Here is a 20433-nt window from a genome sequence, read left to right as displayed (position 1 = left end):
ATTGACCTACATCACCCTCTGTCCTCTATACCATAGAGCTACATTACCCCTATCTGTCCCCTATACCATGGAGCTACATTACCCCTATCTGTCTCCTGTACCCTGGGGCTACATTACCCCTATCTGTCTCCTATACCATGAAGCTAAACTACCCCTATCTGTCCCCTATACCATGGGGCTACATTACCCCTGTCTGTCCCCTATACCATGGAGCTACATTACCCCTATATGTCCCCTGTGCCATGGAGCTACATTACACCTATCTGTCCCCTGTACCATGGAGCTACATTACCTCTATCTGTCCCCTATACCACGGAGCTAAACTACCCCTATCTGTCCCCTATCTGTCCCCTATACCATTGACCTACATCACCCTCTGTCCTCTATACCATAGAGCTACATTACCCCTATCTGTCCCCTATACCATGGAGCTACATTACCCCTATCTGTCTCCTGTACCCTGGGGCTACATTACCCCTATCTGTCTCCTATACCATGAAGCTAAACTACCCCTATCTGTCCCCTATACCATGGGGCTACATTACCCCTGTCTGTCCCCTATACCATGGAGCTACATTACCCCTATATGTCCCCTGTACCATGGAGCTACATTACCTCTATCTGTCCCCTATACCACGGAGCTAAACTACCCCTATCTGTCCCCTATACCATGGAGCTACATTACCCATATCTGTCCCCTATATCATGGAGCTAAACTACCCCTATTTGTCCGCTATACCATGGAGATACATCACACCCATCTTTCCCCTACACCATGGAGCTACATTACCCCTATCTGTCCCCTATACTATGGAGCTACATTACACCTTTCTGTCCCCAATACCATGGAGCTACATTACCCCTATATGTCCCCTATACCATGGAAATAAACTACCCCTATCTATCCCCTATACCATGGAGCTACAATACCCCTATCGGCCCCCTATACCATGGAGCTACACTACCCCTATCTTTTCCCTATACCACCGAGCTATATTACCCCTATCTGTTCCCTATACCATGGAGCTACATTACCCCTATCTGTTCCCTATACCATGGAGCTACATTACCCCTATCTGTCCCCTATACCATGGAGCTAAACTACCCCTATCTGTCCCCTATACCATGGAGATACATCACCCCTCTGTCCCCTTTCTGTCCTCTATCCCATAGAGATACATCACCCCTCTGTCCCCTTTCTGTCCTCTATCCCATAGAGATACATCACCCCTCTGTCCTCTATCCCATACAGATACATTACCCATCTGTCCTCTGTCCCATAGAGATACATCACCCCTCTGTCCCCTTTCTGTCGACTATCCCATAGAGATACATCACCCCTCTGTCCCCTCTCTGTCCTCTATCCCGTAGAGATACATAACCCATCTGTCATCTATCTGTCCTCTATCCCATAGAGATACATCACCCCTCTGTCCCCTTTCTGTCCTCTATCCCATAGAGATACATCACCCCTCTGTCCCCCCTCTGTCCTCTATCCCATAGAGATACATCACCTCTCTGTCCTCTATCCCATAGAGATACATCACCCTTCTGTCCCCTCTATGTCCTCTATCTGTCCTCTATCCCATACAGATACATCACCTCTCTGTCCTCTATCCCATAGAGATACATCACCCCTCTGTCCTCTATCCCATAGAGATACATCACCCCTCTGTCCTCTATCCCATAGAGATACATCACCTCTCTGTCCTCTATCTCATAGAGACACATCACCCCTCTGTCCTCTTTATGTCCTATATCCCATAGAGATACATCACCCCTCTGTCCTCTATCCCATAGAGATACATCACCTCTCTGTCCTCTATCCCATAGAGACACATCACCCCTCTGTCCCCTCTCTGTCCTCTATCCCATAGAGACACATCACCCCTCTGTCCCCTCTCTGTCCTCTATCTGTCCTCTATACCATATTGATACATCACCCCTCTGTCCTCTATCTGTCCTCTATCTGTCCTCTATCCCATAGAGATACATCACCCCTCTGTCCTCTATCTGTCCTCTATCCCATATTGATACATCACCCCTCTGTCCTCTATCTGTCCTCTATCCCTTAGAGATACATCACCCCTCTGTCCTCTATCTGTCCTCTATCCCATATTGATACATTACCCTTCTGTCCTCTATCCCATAGAGATACATCACCCCTCTGTCCTCTATCTGTCCTCTATCCCATATTGATACATCACCCTTCTGTCCTCTATCCCATAGAGATACATCACCCCTCTGTCCCCTCTCTGTCCTCTATCTGTCCTCTATACCATATTGATACATCACCCCTCTGTCCTCTATCTGTCCTCTATCCCATAGAAATACATCACCCCTCTGTCCCCTCTCTGTCCTCTATCTGTCCTCTATACCATATTGATACATCACCCCTCTGTCCTCTATCTGTCCTCTATCCCATAGAGATACATCACCCCTCTGTCCTCTATCTGTCCTATATCCCATATTGATACATCACCCCTCTGTCCTCTATCTGTCCTCTATCCCTTAGAGATACATAACCCCTCTGTCCTCTATCTGTCCTCTATCCCATGTTGATACATCACCCTTCTGTCCTCTATCCCATAGAGATACATCACCCCTCTGTCCTCTATCTGTCCTCTATCCCATATTGATACATCACCCTTCTGTCCTCTATCCCATAGAGATACATAACCCCTCTGTCCTCTATCTGTCCTCTATCCCATAGAGATATATCACCCCTCTGTCCTCTATCTGTCCTCTATCCCATAGAGATACATCACCCTCTCTGTCCTCTATCCCATAGAGATACATCACCCTCTCTGTCCTCTATCCCATAGAGATACATCACCCCTCTGTCCTCTATCTGTCCTCTATCCCATAGAGATACATCACCCTCTCTGTCCTCTATCCCATAGAGATACATCACACCTCTGTCCTCTATCCCATAGAGATACATCACCCCTCTGTCCTCTATTCCATAGAGATACATCACCCCTCTGTCCTCTATCCCATACAGATACATCACCCCTCTGTCCTCTATCCCATACAGATACATTACCCCTCTATCCTCTATCCCATGCAGATACATCACCCCTCTGTCCCCTATCCCATATTGATATATCACCCTCTGTCCTCTATCCCATATTGATACATCAACCCTCTGTCCTCTATCCCATAGAGATACATCACCCCTCTGTCCTCTGTCCCATAGAGATACATCACCCCTCTGTCCTCTATCTGTCCTCTATCCCATAGAGATACATCACCTCTCTGTCCTCTATCCCATAGAGATACATCACCTCTCTGTCCTCTATCCCATAGAGATACATCACCCCTCTGTCCTCTATCCCATAGAGATACATCACCCCTCTGTCCTCTATCTGTCCTCTATCCCATAGAGATACATCACCCCTCTGTCCTCTATCCCATAGAGATACATCACCCCTCTGTCCTCTATCCCATAGAGATACATCACACCTCTGTCCTCTATCCCATAGAGATACATCACCCCTCTGTCCTCTATCCCATAGAGATACATCACCCCTCTGTCCTCTGTCCCATAGAGATACATCACCCCTCTGTCCTCTGTCCCATAGAGATACATTACCCCTCTGTCCTCTGTCCCATAGAGATGCATCACCCCTCTGTCCTCTATCTGTCCTCTATCCCATAGAGATACATCACCCCTCTGTCCTCTATCCCATAGAGATACATCACCCCTCTGTTCTCTATATGTCCTCTATCCCATAGAGATATATCACCCCTCTGTCCTCTATCTGTCCTCTATCCCATAGAGATACATTACCCCTCTATCCTCTATCCCATATTGATACATCACCCCTCTGTCCTCTATCCCATAGAGATACATCACCCCTCTGTCCTCTATCCCATATTGATACATCACCCCTCTGTCCTCTATCCCATATTGATACATCACCCCTCTGTCCTCTATCCCATATTGATACATCACCCCTCTGTCCTCTATCCCATAGAGATACATCACCCCTCTGTCCTCTATCCCATAGAGATACATCACCCCTCTGTCCTCTATCTGTCCTCTATCCCATAGAGATACATCACCCCTCTGTCCTCTATCCCATAGAGATACATCACCCCTCTGTCCTCTATCCCATAGAGATACATCACACCTCTGTCCTCTATCCCATAGAGATACATCACCCCTCTGTCCTCTATCCCATAGAGATACATCACCCCTCTGTCCTCTGTCCCATAGAGATACATCACCCCTCTGTCCTCTATCCCATAGAGATACATCACCCCTCTGTCCTCTATCCCATAGAGATACATCACCTCTCTGTCCTCTATCTCATAGAGACACATCACCCCTCTGTCTTCTTTCTGTCCTATATCCCATAGAGATACATCACCCCTCTGTCCTCTATCCCATAGAGATACATCACCCTCTCTGTCCTCTATCCCATAGAGATACATCACCCCTCTGTCCTCTATCCCATACAGATACATTACCCCTCTATCCTCTATCCCATGCAGATACATCACCCCTCTGTCCCCTATCCCATATTGATATATCACCCTCTGTCCTCTATCCCATATTGATACATCAACCCTCTGTCCTCTATCCCATAGAGATACATCACCCCTCTGTCCTCTGTCCCATAGAGATACATCACCCCTCTGTCCTCTATCTGTCCTCTATCCCATAGAGATACATCACCTCTCTGTCCTCTATCCCATAGAGATACATCACCTCTCTGTCCTCTATCCCATAGAGATACATCACCCCTCTGTCCTCTATCTGTCCTCTATCCCATAGAGATACATCACCCCTCTGTCCTCTATCCCATAGAGATACATCACCCCTCTGTCCTCTATCCCATAGAGATACATCACACCTCAGTCCTCTATCCCATAGAGATACATCACCCCTCTGTCCTCTATCCCATAGAGATACATCACCCCTCTGTCCTCTGTCCCATAGAGATACATCACCCCTCTGTCCTCTGTCCCATAGAGATACATTACCCCTCTGTCCTCTGTCCCATAGAGATGCATCACCCCTCTGTCCTCTATCTGTCCTCTATCCCATAGAGATACATCACCCCTCTGTCCTCTATCCCATAGAGATACATCACCCCTCTGTTCTCTATATGTCCTCTATCCCATAGAGATATATCACCCCTCTGTCCTCTATCTGTCCTCTATCCCATAGAGATACATTACCCCTCTATCCTCTATCCCATATTGATACATCACCCCTCTGTCCTCTATCCCATAGAGATACATCACCCCTCTGTCCTCTATCCCATATTGATACATCACCCCTCTGTCCTCTATCCCATATTGATACATCACCCCTCTGTCCTCTATCCCATATTGATACATCACCCCTCTGTCCTCTATCCCATAGAGATACATCACCCCTCTGTCCTCTATCCCATAGAGATACATCACCCCTCTGTCCTCTATCTGTCCTCTATCACATAGAGATACATCACCCCTCTGTCCTCTATCCCATAGAGATACATCACCCCTCTGTCCTCTATCCCATAGAGATACATCACACCTCTGTCCTCTATCCCATAGAGATACATCACCCCTCTGTCCTCTATCCCATAGAGATACATCACCCCTCTGTCCTCTGTCCCATAGAGATACATCACCCCTCTGTCCTCTGTCCCATAGAGATACATTACCCCTCTGTCCTCTGTCCCATAGAGATGCATCACCCCTCTGTCCTCTATCTGTCCTCTATCCCATAGAGATACATCACCCCTCTGTCCTCTATCCCATAGAGATACATCACCCCTCTGTTCTCTATATGTCCTCTATCCCATATTGATACATCACCCCTCTGTCCTCTATCCCATAGAGATACATCACCCCTCTGTCCTCTATCCCATAGAGATACATCACCCCTCTGTCCTCTATCTGTCCTCTATCCCATAGAGATACATCACCCCTCTGTCCTCTATCCCATAGAGATACATCACCCCTCTGTCCTCTATCCCATAGAGATACATCACACCTCTGTCCTCTATCCCATAGAGATACATCACCCCTCTGTCCTCTATCCCATAGAGATACATCACCCCTCTGTCCTCTGTCCCATAGAGATACATCACCCCTCTGTCCTCTATCCCATAGAGATACATCACCCCTCTGTCCTCTATCCCATAGAGATACATCACCTCTCTGTCCTCTATCTCATAGAGACACATCACCCCTCTGTCTTCTTTCTGTCCTATATCCCATAGAGATACATCACCCCTCTGTCCTCTATCCCATAGAGATACATCACCCTCTCTGTCCTCTATCCCATAGAGATACATCACCCCTCTGTCCTCTATCCCATACAGATACATTACCCCTCTATCCTCTATCCCATGCAGATACATCACCCCTCTGTCCCCTATCCCATATTGATATATCACCCTCTGTCCTCTATCCCATATTGATACATCAACCCTCTGTCCTCTATCCCATAGAGATACATCACCCCTCTGTCCTCTGTCCCATAGAGATACATCACCCCTCTGTCCTCTATCTGTCCTCTATCCCATAGAGATACATCACCTCTCTGTCCTCTATCCCATAGAGATACATCACCTCTCTGTCCTCTATCCCATAGAGATACATCACCCCTCTGTCCTCTATCTGTCCTCTATCCCATAGAGATACATCACCCCTCTGTCCTCTATCCCATAGAGATACATCACCCCTCTGTCCTCTATCCCATAGAGATACATCACACCTCAGTCCTCTATCCCATAGAGATACATCACCCCTCTGTCCTCTATCCCATAGAGATACATCACCCCTCTGTCCTCTGTCCCATAGAGATACATCACCCCTCTGTCCTCTGTCCCATAGAGATACATTACCCCTCTGTCCTCTGTCCCATAGAGATGCATCACCCCTCTGTCCTCTATCTGTCCTCTATCCCATAGAGATACATCACCCCTCTGTCCTCTATCCCATAGAGATACATCACCCCTCTGTTCTCTATATGTCCTCTATCCCATAGAGATATATCACCCCTCTGTCCTCTATCTGTCCTCTATCCCATAGAGATACATTACCCCTCTATCCTCTATCCCATATTGATACATCACCCCTCTGTCCTCTATCCCATAGAGATACATCACCCCTCTGTCCTCTATCCCATATTGATACATCACCCCTCTGTCCTCTATCCCATATTGATACATCACCCCTCTGTCCTCTATCCCATATTGATACATCACCCCTCTGTCCTCTATCCCATAGAGATACATCACCCCTCTGTCCTCTATCCCATAGAGATACATCACCCCTCTGTCCTCTATCTGTCCTCTATCACATAGAGATACATCACCCCTCTGTCCTCTATCCCATAGAGATACATCACCCCTCTGTCCTCTATCCCATAGAGATACATCACACCTCTGTCCTCTATCCCATAGAGATACATCACCCCTCTGTCCTCTATCCCATAGAGATACATCACCCCTCTGTCCTCTGTCCCATAGAGATACATCACCCCTCTGTCCTCTGTCCCATAGAGATACATTACCCCTCTGTCCTCTGTCCCATAGAGATGCATCACCCCTCTGTCCTCTATCTGTCCTCTATCCCATAGAGATACATCACCCCTCTGTCCTCTATCCCATAGAGATACATCACCCCTCTGTTCTCTATATGTCCTCTATCCCATAGAGATATATCACCCCTCTGTCCTCTATCTGTCCTCTATCCCATAGAGATACATTACCCCTCTATCCTCTATCCCATATTGATACATCACCCCTCTGTCCTCTATCCCATAGAGATACATCACCCCTCTGTCCTCTATCCCATATTGATACATCACCCCTCTGTCCTCTATCCCATAGAGATACATCACCCCTCTGTCCTCTATCCCATAGAGATACATCACCCCTCTGTCCTCTGTCCCATAGAGATACATCACCCCTCTGTCCTCTATCTGTCCTCTATCCCATAGAGATACATCACCTCTCTGTCCTCTATCCCATAGAGATACATCACCTCTCTGTCCTCTATCCCATAGAGATACATCACCCCTCTGTCCTCTATCTGTCCTCTATCCCATAGAGATACATCACCCCTCTGTCCTCTATCCCATAGAGATACATCACCCCTCTGTCCTCTATCCCATAGAGATACATCACACCTCAGTCCTCTATCCCATAGAGATACATCACCCCTCTGTCCTCTATCCCATAGAGATACATCACCCCTCTGTCCTCTGTCCCATAGAGATACATCACCCCTCTGTCCTCTGTCCCATAGAGATACATTACCCCTCTGTCCTCTGTCCCATAGAGATGCATCACCCCTCTGTCCTCTATCTGTCCTCTATCCCATAGAGATACATCACCCCTCTGTCCTCTATCCCATAGAGATACATCACCCCTCTGTTCTCTATATGTCCTCTATCCCATAGAGATATATCACCCCTCTGTCCTCTATCTGTCCTCTATCCCATAGAGATACATTACCCCTCTATCCTCTATCCCATATTGATACATCACCCCTCTGTCCTCTATCCCATAGAGATACATCACCCCTCTGTCCTCTATCCCATATTGATACATCACCCCTCTGTCCTCTATCCCATATTGATACATCACCCCTCTGTCCTCTATCCCATATTGATACATCACCCCTCTGTCCTCTATCCCATAGAGATACATCACCCCTCTGTCCTCTATCCCATAGAGATACATCACCCCTCTGTCCTCTATCTGTCCTCTATCACATAGAGATACATCACCCCTCTGTCCTCTATCCCATAGAGATACATCACCCCTCTGTCCTCTATCCCATAGAGATACATCACACCTCTGTCCTCTATCCCATAGAGATACATCACCCCTCTGTCCTCTATCCCATAGAGATACATCACCCCTCTGTCCTCTGTCCCATAGAGATACATCACCCCTCTGTCCTCTGTCCCATAGAGATACATTACCCCTCTGTCCTCTGTCCCATAGAGATGCATCACCCCTCTGTCCTCTATCTGTCCTCTATCCCATAGAGATACATCACCCCTCTGTCCTCTATCCCATAGAGATACATCACCCCTCTGTTCTCTATATGTCCTCTATCCCATAGAGATATATCACCCCTCTGTCCTCTATCTGTCCTCTATCCCATAGAGATACATTACCCCTCTATCCTCTATCCCATATTGATACATCACCCCTCTGTCCTCTATCCCATAGAGATACATCACCCCTCTGTCCTCTATCCCATATTGATACATCACCCCTCTGTCCTCTATCCCATAGAGATACATCACCCCTCTGTCCTCTATCCCATATTGATACATCACCCCTCTGTCCTCTATCCCATATTGATACATCACCCCTCTGTCCTCTATCCCATATTGATACATCACCCCTCTGTCCTCTATCCCATAGAGATACATCACCCCTCTGTCCTCTATCCCATAGAGATACATCACCTCTCTGTCCTCTATCTCATAGAGACACATCACCCCTCTGTCTTCTTTCTGTCCTATATCCCATAGAGATACATCACCCCTCTGTCCTCTATCCCATAGAGATACATCACCTCTCTGTCCTCTATCCCATAGAGACACATCACCCCTCTGTCCCCTCTCTGTCCTCTATCCCATAGAGATACATCACCCCTCTGTCCCCTCTCTGTCCTCTATCTGTCCTCTATACCATATTGATACATCACCCCTCTCTCCTCTATCTGTCCTCTATCCCATAGAGATACATCACCCCTCTGTCCTCTATCTGTCCTCTATCCCATATTGATACATCACCCCTCTGTCCTCTATCCCATAGAGATACATCACCCCTCTATCCTCTATCTGTCCTCTATCCCATATTGATACATCACCCTTCTGTCCTCTATCCCATAGAGATACATCACCCCTCTGTCCTCTATCTGTCCTCTATCCCATAGAGATATATCACCCCCCTGTCCTCTATCTGTCCTCTATCCCATAGAGATACATCACCCTCTCTGTCCTCTATCCCATAGAGATACATCACCCTCTCTGTCCTCTATCCCATAGAGATACATCACCCCTCTGTCCTCTATCTGTCCTCTATCCCATAGAGATACATCACCCTCTCTGTCCTCTATCCCATAGAGATACATCACACCTCTGTCCTCTATCTGTCCTCTATCCCATAGAGATATATCACCCCTCTGTCCTCTATCTGTCCTCTATCCCATAGAGATACATCACCCTCTCTGTCCTCTATCCCATAGAGATACATCACCCTCTCTGTCCTCTATCCCATAGAGATACATCACCCCTCTGTCCTCTATCTGTCCTCTATCCCATAGAGATACATCACCCTCTCTGTCCTCTATCCCATAGAGATACATCACACCTCTGTCCTCTATCCCATAGAGATACATCACCCCTCTGTCCTCTATTCCATAGAGATACATCACCCCTCTGTCCTCTATCCCATACAGATACATCACCCCTCTGTCCTCTATCCCATACAGATACATTACCCCTCTATCCTCTATCCCATGCAGATACATCACCCCTCTGTCCCCTATCCCATATTGATATATCACCCTCTGTCCTCTATCCCATATTGATACATCAACCCTCTGTCCTCTATCCCATAGAGATACATCACCCCTCTGTCCCCTATCCCATATTGATACATCAACCCTCTGTCCTCTATCCCATAGAGATACATCACCCCTCTGTCCTCTATCCCATACAGATACATTAACCCTCTATCCTCTATCCCATGCAGATACATCACCCCTCTGTCCCCTATCCCATATTGATATATCACCCTCTGTCCTCTATCTGTCCTCTATCCCATTGAGATACATCACCCCTCTGTCCTCTATCTGTCCTCTATCCCATAGAGATACATCGCCCCTCTGTCCTCTATCCCATAGAGATACATCACCCCTCTGTTCTCTATATGTCCTCTATCCCATAGAGATATATCACCCCTCTGTCCTCTATCTGTCCTCTATCCCATAGAGATACATTACCCCTCTATCCTCTATCCCATATTGATACATCACCCCTCTGTCCTCTATCCCATAGAGATACATCACCCCTCTGTCCTCTATCCCATATTGATACATCACCCCTCTGTCCTCTATCCCATATTGATACATCACCCCTCTGTCCTCTATCCCATATTGATACATCACCCCTCTGTCCTCTATCCCATAGAGATACATCACCCCTCTGTCCTCTATCCCATAGAGATACATCACCTCTCTGTCCTCTATCTCATAGAGACACATCACCCCTCTGTCTTCTTTCTGTCCTATATCCCATAGAGATACATCACCCCTCTGTCCTCTATCCCATAGAGATACATCACCTCTCTGTCCTCTATCCCATAGAGACACATCACCCCTCTGTCCCCTCTCTGTCCTCTATCCCATAGAGATACATCACCCCTCTGTCCCCTCTCTGTCCTCTATCTGTCCTCTATACCATATTGATACATCACCCCTCTCTCCTATATCTGTCCTCTATCCCATAGAGATACATCACCCCTCTATCCTCTATCTGTCCTCTATCCCATATTGATACATCACCCCTCTGTCCTCTATCCCATAGAGATACATCACCCCTCTGGCCTCTATCTGTCCTCTATCCCATAGAGATATATCACCCCCCTGTCCTCTATCTGTCCTCTATCCCATAGAGATACATCACCCTCTCTGTCCTCTATCCCATAGAGATACATCACCCTCTCTGTCCTCTATCCCATAGAGATACATCACCCCTCTGTCCTCTATCTGTCCTCTATCCCATAGAGATACATCACCCTCTCTGTCCTCTATCCCATAGAGATACATCACACCTCTGTCCTCTATCTGTCCTCTATCCCATAGAGATATATCACCCCTCTGTCCTCTATCTGTCCTCTATCCCATAGAGATACATCACCCTCTCTGTCCTCTATCCCATAGAGATACATCACCCTCTCTGTCCTCTATCCCATAGAGATACATCACCCCTCTGTCCTCTATCTGTCCTCTATCCCATAGAGATACATCACCCTCTCTGTCCTCTATCCCATAGAGATACATCACCCCTCTGTCCTCTATTCCATAGAGATACATCACCCCTCTGTCCTCTATCCCATACAGATACATCACCCCTCTGTCCTCTATCCCATACAGATACATTACCCCTCTATCCTCTATCCCATGCAGATACATCACCCCTCTGTCCCCTATCCCATATTGATATATCACCCTCTGTCCTCTATCCCATATTGATACATCAACCCTCTGTCCTCTATCCCATAGAGATACATCACCCCTCTGTCCCCTATCCCATATTGATACATCAACCCTCTGTCCTCTATCCCATAGAGATACATCACCCCTCTGTCCTCTATCCCATACAGATACATTACCCCTCTATCCTCTATCCCATGCAGATACATCACCCCTCTGTCCCCTATCCCATATTGATATATCACCCTCTGTCCTCTATCCCATATTGATACATCAACCCTCTGTCCTCTATCCCATAGAGATACATTACCCCTCTGTCCTCTGTCCCATAGAGATACATCACCCCTCTGTCCTCTATCTGTCCTCTATCCCATAGAGATACATCACCCCTCTGTCCTCTATCCCATAGAGATATATCACCCTCTGTCCTCTATCCCATATTGATACATTACCCCTCTATCCTCTATCCCATATTGATACATCACCCCTCTGTCCTCTATCCCATAGAGATACATCACCCCTCTGTCCTCTATCCCATATTGATACATCACCCCTCTGTCCTCTATCCCATATTGATACATCACCCCTCTGTCCTCTATCCCATATTGATACATCACCCCTCTGTCCTCTATCCCATAGAGATACATCACCCCTCTGTCCTCTATCCCATAGAGATACATCACCTCTCTGTCCTCTATCTCATAGAGACACATCACCCCTCTGTCTTCTTTCTGTCCTATATCCCATAGAGATACATCACCCCTCTGTCCTCTATCCCATAGAGATACATCACCTCTCTGTCCTCTATCCCATAGAGACACATCACCCCTCTGTCCCCTCTCTGTCCTCTATCCCATAGAGATACATCACCCCTCTGTCCCCTCTCTGTCCTCTATCTGTCCTCTATACCATATTGATACATCACCCCTCTCTCCTATATCTGTCCTCTATCCCATAGAGATACATCACCCCTCTATCCTCTATCTGTCCTCTATCCCATATTGATACATCACCCCTCTGTCCTCTATCCCATAGAGATACATCACCCCTCTGTCCTCTATCTGTCCTCTATCCCATAGAGATATATCACCCCCCTGTCCTCTATCTGTCCTCTATCCCATAGAGATACATCACCCTCTCTGTCCTCTATCCCATAGAGATACATCACCCTCTCTGTCCTCTATCCCATAGAGATACATCACCCCTCTGTCCTCTATCTGTCCTCTATCCCATAGAGATACATCACCCTCTCTGTCCTCTATCCCATAGAGATACATCACACCTCTGTCCTCTATCTGTCCTCTATCCCATAGAGATATATCACCCCTCTGTCCTCTATCTGTCCTCTATCCCATAGAGATACATCACCCTCTCTGTCCTCTATCCCATAGAGATACATCACCCTCTCTGTCCTCTATCCCATAGAGATACATCACCCCTCTGTCCTCTATCTGTCCTCTATCCCATAGAGATACATCACCCTCTCTGTCCTCTATCCCATAGAGATACATCACCCCTCTGTCCTCTATTCCATAGAGATACATCACCCCTCTGTCCTCTATCCCATACAGATACATCACCCCTCTGTCCTCTATCCCATACAGATACATTACCCCTCTATCCTCTATCCCATGCAGATACATCACCCCTCTGTCCCCTATCCCATATTGATATATCACCCTCTGTCCTCTATCCCATATTGATACATCAACCCTCTGTCCTCTATCCCATAGAGATACATCACCCCTCTGTCCCCTATCCCATATTGATACATCAACCCTCTGTCCTCTATCCCATAGAGATACATCACCCCTCTGTCCTCTATCCCATACAGATACATTACCCCTCTATCCTCTATCCCATGCAGATACATCACCCCTCTGTCCCCTATCCCATATTGATATATCACCCTCTGTCCTCTATCCCATATTGATACATCAACCCTCTGTCCTCTATCCCATAGAGATACATTACCCCTCTGTCCTCTGTCCCATAGAGATACATCACCCCTCTGTCCTCTATCTGTCCTCTATCCCATAGAGATACATCACCCCTCTGTCCTCTATCCCATAGAGATATATCACCCTCTGTCCTCTATCCCATATTGATACATCAACCCTCTGTCCTCTATCCCATAGAGATACATCACCCCTCTGTCCTCTATCCCATACAGATACATTACCCCTCTATCCTCTATCCCATGCAGATACATCACCCCTCTGTCCCCTATCCCATATTGATATATCACCCTCTGTCCTCTATCCCATATTGATACATCAACCCTCTGTCCTCTATCCCATAGAGATACATTACCCCTCTGTCCTCTGTCCCATAGAGATACATCACCCCTCTGTCCTCTATCTGTCCTCTATCCCATAGAGATACATCACCCCTCTGTCCTCTATCCCATAGAGATATATCACCCTCTGTCCTCTATCCCATATTGATACATCACCCCTCTGTCCTCTATCCCATATTGATACATCAACCCTCTGTCCTCTATCCCATAGAGATACATCACCCCTCTGTCCCCTATCCCATATTGATACATCAACCCTCTGTCCTCTATCTCATAGAGACACATCAACCCTCTGTCCTCTATCTCATAGAGACACATCACCCCTCTGTCCTCTATCTGTCCTCTATCCCATAGAGATACATCACCCCTCTGTCCTCTATCCCATATTGATACATCAACCCTCTGTCCTCTATCTCATAGAGATACATCACCCCTCTGTCCTCTATCCCATACAGATACATTACCCCTCTATCCTCTATCCCATGCAGATACATCACCCCTCTGTCCCCTATCCCATATTGATATATCACCCTCTGTCCTCTATCCCATACAGATACATTACCCCTCTATCCTCTATCCCATGCAGATACATCACCCCTCTGTCCCCTATCCCATATTGATATATCACCCTCTGTCCTCTATCCCATATTGATACATCAACCCTCTGTCCTCTATCCCATAGAGATACATTACCCCTCTGTCCTCTGTCCCATAGAGATACATCACCCCTCTGTCCTCTATCTGTCCTCTATCCCATAGAGATACATCACCCCTCTGTCCTCTATCCCATAGAGATACATCACCCCTCTGTCCTCTATCTGTCCTCTATCCCATAGAGATACATCACCCCTCTGTCCTCTATCCCATAGAGATACATCACCCCTCTGTCCTCTATCTGTCCTCTATCCCATAAAAATGCATATTGGTGTGTTGTAATGTAATTCTTTCCCCTTTTGTCCCCTAGGTGAGATACATTCATATCACAGCCTTGTGTTTAATTATATTCCCTGTTTTACTATAGGTGAAGAACCCTGTCCTGTAGGTGAGGCTATGGTCTTAGTGGAGAAGGCCAAGAAGAAGCCCAAACGTGTTCTGTCCGGTGGAGTGGTGGAGGCCCCTAAGGCCCAGACATACTACCGTATAGAGTACAACATGCTGCCTGGTGATCAGGACCCTGTTAAAGTAGATCTGGTGATGTTCGGCCTTGCTGCTAAGATCTACATGGAGAATGAGACCAAGGTAATGCCATCAGTGTGTTAGCCTGCTGAACTGAGACAAGTCTTTATTATGAACTCTGGGAAGGCCTTATCACAGTGCTATGCACTTGAGTGTGTGTGTGTGTGTGTGTGTGTGTGTGTGCGTGCGTGCGTGCGTGCGTGCGTACGAGTGTAACAGAGGAAGCCATGCCAGCTGAGCTGAGTTGGTTTAGATAGACATGTATTAACCATTAACTGTCAATCAAATCAAATCAAAGTTTATTTGTCACGCGCGCCGAATACAGTGAAATGCTTACAGGCTCTAACCAATGGTGCGAAAAAAAGGTGTGTGTGTGTGTGTGTGTGTGTGTGTGTGTGTGTGTGTGTGTGTGTGTGTGTGTGTGTGTGTGTGTGTGTGTGTGTGTGTGTGTGTGTGTGTGTGTGTGTGTGTAGGTAAGTAAAGAAATAAAACAGTAAAAAGACATTTGAAAATAAGAGTAGCAAGGCTATATACAGACACCTGTTAGTCAGGCTGATTGAGGTAGTAAGTACATGTAGATATGGTTAAAGTGACTATGCATATATGATGAACAGAGAGTAGCAGCAGCGTAAAAGAGGGGGGGGGGGGGGGCACAATGCAAATAGTCCAGGTAACCATCTGGTTACCTGTTCAGGAGTCTTATGGCTTGGGGGTAAAAACTGTTGAGAAGCCTTTTAGTCCTAGACTTGGCACTCCGGGACCACTTGCCACGTGGTAGTAGAGAGAACAGTCTATGACTGGGGTGGCTGGGGTCTTTGACAATTTTTACGTCCTTCCTCTGACACTGCCTGGTGTAGAGGTCCTGGATGGCAGGAAGCTTAGCCCCAGTGATGTACTGGGCCGTACGCACTACCCTCTATAGTGCCTTGCGGTCGGAGGCCGAGCAATTGCTGTACCAGGCAGTGATGCAACCAGCTCTCGGTGTTGAAGCTGTAGAACCTTTTGAGGATCTCAGGACCCATGCCAAATCTTTTCAGTTTCCTGAGGGGGAATAGGCTTTGTCATGCCCTCTATACGTGACCTCTACATCTACACCTGTCAGTCTGGGTTAATACCTGTCTATGTATACCTGTCAGTCTGGATTAATACCTGTCAGTCTGGGTTAATACCTGTATATCTATACTTGTCAGTCTGCGGTAACACCTGTCAGTCTGGGGTAATACCTGTCAGTCTGCGTTAATACCTGTCTATCTATACCTGTCAGTCTGGGGTAATACCTATCATTCTGGGTTAATACCTGTCTATCTATACCTGTCAGTCTGGGTTAATACCTGTCTATCTATACCTGTCAGTCTGGGTTAATACCTGTCAGTCTGGGTTAATACCTGTCTATCTATACCTGTCAGTCTGGGTTAATACTTGTCAGTCTGGGTTATTACCTGTCAGTCTGGGGTAATAGCTGTCAGTCTGGGTTAATACCTGTCTATCTATACCTGTCAGTCTGGGTTAATACCTGTATATCTATACCTGTCAATCTAGGTTAATAACTGTCTATCTACACCTGTCCGTCTGGGGAAATACCTGTCTATCTATACCTGTCAGTCTGGGTTAATACCTTTCTATCTATGCCTGTCAGTCTGGGGTAATACCTGTCTATCTACACCTGTCAGTCTGGATTAATATCTGTCTATCAAAACCTGTCAGTCTGGGTTAATACCTGTCAGTTTGGATAAATACCTGTCAGTCTGGAGTAATACCTGTCTATCTACACCTGTCATTCTGGATTAATACCTGGATATCCATACCTGTCAGTCTGGGTTAATACCTGTCAGTCTGGGTTAATACCTGTCAGTCTGGGTTAATACCTGTCTATCTATACCTGACAGTCTGGGTTAATACCTGTCTATCTACACCTGTCAGTTTGGGTTAATACCTGTCTATCTAAACCTGTCAGTCTGGATTAATACCTGTCTATCTATACCTGTCAGTCTGGGTTAATACCTGTCAGTCTGGGTAATTACCTGTCAGTCTGGGGTAATAGCTGTCAGTCTGGGTTAATACCTGTCTATCTATACCTGTTAGTCTGGGGTAATACCTGTCTATCTACACCTGTCAGTCTGGGGTAATACCTGTCTATCTACACCTGTCAGTCTGGGTTAATACCTGTCAGTCTTGGTTAATTCCTGTCAATCTGGATTAATACCTATCAGTCTGGGTTAATACCTGTCTATCTATGTCTGTCAGTCTGGGTTAATACCTGTCAGTCTGGGTTAATACCTGTATATCTATATCTGTCAGTTTGGATTAATACCTGTCAGTCTGGGGTAATAACTGTCTATCTGGGTTAATACCTGTCTATCTATACCCGTCAGTCTGGGTTAATACCCGTCTCTCTATACCTGTCAGTCTGGAGTAATACCTGTCTATCTACACCTGTCATTCTGGATTAATACCTGTCTATCCATACCTGTCAGTCTGGGTTAATACCTGTCAGTCTGGGTTAATACCTGTCAGTCTGGGTTAATACCTGTCAGTCTGGGTTATTACCTGTCAGTCTGGGGTAATAGCTGTCAGTCTGGGTTAATACCTGTCTATCTATACCTGTCAGTCTGGGTTAATACCTGTCTATCTATACCTGTCAGTCTAGGTTAATACCTGTCTATCTATACCTGTCCGTCTGGGGAAATACCTGTCTATCTATACCTGTCAGTCTGGGTTAATACCTTTCTATCTATGCCTGTCAGTCTGGGGTAATACCTGTCTATCTACACCTGTCAGTCTGGATTAATATCTGTCTATCTACACCTGTCATTCTGGATTAATACCTGGATATCCATACCTGTCAGTCTGGGTTAATACCTGTCAGTCTGGATTAATACCTGTCAGTCTGGGTTAATACCTGTCTATCTTAACCTGACAGTCTGGGTTAATACCTGTCTATCTACACCTGTCAGTCTGGGTTAATACCTGTCTATCTAAACCTGTCAGTCTGGATTAATACCTGTCTATCTATACCTGTCAGTCTGGGTTAATACCTGTCAGTCTGGGTTATTACCTGTCAGTCTGGGGTGATAGCTGTCCGTCTGGGTTAATACCTGTCTATCTATACCTGTCAGTCTGGGTTAATACCTGTCTATCTATACCTGTCAGTCTGGGGTAATACCTGTCTATCTACACCTGTCAGTCTGGGGTAATACCTGTCTATCTACACCTGTCAGTCTGGGTTAATACCTGTCAGTCTTGGTTAATTCCTGTCAGTCTGGATTAATACCTATCAGTCTGGGTTAATACCTGTCTATCTATATCTGTCAGTCTGGGTTAATACCTGTCAGTCTGGGTTAATACCTGTCAGTTTGGATTAATACCTGTCAGTCTGGGGTAATAACTGTCTATCTGGGTTAATACCTGTCTATCTATACCCGTCAGTCTGGGTTAATACCCGTCTATCTATACCTGTCAGTCTGGAGTAATACCTGTCTATCTACACCTGTCATTCTGGATTAATACCTGTCTATCCATACCTGTCAGTCTGGGTTAATACCTGTCAGTCTGGGTTAATACCTGTCAGTCTGGGTTAATACCTGTCAGTCTGGGTTATTACCTGTCAGTCTGGGGTAATAGCTGTCAGTCTGGGTTAATACCTGTCTATCTATACCTGTCAGTCTGGGTTAATACCTGTCTATCTATACCTGTCAGTCTAGGTTAATACCTGTCTATCTATACCTGTCCGTCTGGGGAAATACCAGTCTATCTATACCTGTCAGTCTGGGTTAATACCTTTCTATCTATGCCTGTCAGTCTGGGGTAATACCTGTCTATCTACACCTGTCAGTCTGGATTAATATCTGTCTATCAAAACTTGTCAGTCTGGGTTAATACCGTAAGTCTGCATTATTACCTCTCAGTCTGGGGTAATACCTGTCAGTCTGGGGTAATACCTGTCAGTCTGGATTAATATCTGTCTATCAAAACCTGTCAGTCTGGGTTAATACCATCAGTCTGCGTTATTACCTCTCAGTCTGGGGTAATACATGTCAGTCTGGGTTAATACCTGTCTATCTATACCTGACAGTCTGGGTTAATACCTGTCTATCTATACCTGTCAGTCTGGGTTAATACCTGTCAGTCTGGGTTATTACCTGTCAGTCTGGGGTGATAGCTGTCCGTCTGGGTTAATACCTGTCTATCTATACCTGTCAGTCTGGGTTAATACCTGTCTATCTATACCTGTCAGTCTGGGGTAATACCTGTCTATCTACACCTGTCAGTCTGGGGTAATACCTGTCTATCTACACCTGTCAGTCTGGGTTAATACCTGTCAGTCTTGGTTAATTCCTGTCAGTCTGGATTAATACCTATCAGTCTGGGTTAATACCTGTCTATCTATATCTGTCAGTCTGGGTTAATACCTGTCAGTCTGGGTTAATACCTGTCAGTTTGGATTAATACCTGTCAGTCTGGGGTAATAACTGTCTATCTGGGTTAATACCTGTCTATCTATACCCGTCAGTCTGGGTTAATACCCGTCTATCTATACCTGTCAGTCTGGAGTAATACCTGTCTATCTACACCTGTCATTCTGGATTAATACCTGTCTATCCATACCTGTCAGTCTGGGTTAATACCTGTCAGTCTGGGTTAATACCTGTCAGTCTGGGTTAATACCTGTCAGTCTGGGTTATTACCTGTCAGTCTGGGGTAATAGCTGTCAGTCTGGGTTAATACCTGTCTATCTATACCTGTCAGTCTGGGTTAATACCTGTCTA

General features: G+C 46.2%; 1 protein-coding gene across 1 annotated transcript in view; it reads left to right on the top strand.

Moving 5' to 3' along the window:
- Positions 1-20433, top strand: part of cfap92 (cilia and flagella associated protein 92 (putative)) — a 111632-nt gene that overhangs the window by 3470 nt on the left and 87729 nt on the right. Inside the window, exon 3 of the mRNA XM_036984381.2 lies at positions 15513-15730. Coding sequence (XP_036840276.2) covers positions 15513-15730 — 218 coding nt within the window. The remainder of the gene's footprint in view (positions 1-15512; positions 15731-20433) is intronic.

This window comes from Oncorhynchus mykiss, chromosome 7 (assembly GCF_057628025.1).
Source record: "Oncorhynchus mykiss isolate SJ-2025 chromosome 7, ASM5762802v1, whole genome shotgun sequence".
NCBI lineage: Eukaryota > Metazoa > Chordata > Actinopteri > Salmoniformes > Salmonidae > Oncorhynchus > Oncorhynchus mykiss.
Note: the sequence above shows the minus strand (reverse complement) of the source record. Positions and strands in the feature narration are given on the sequence as shown.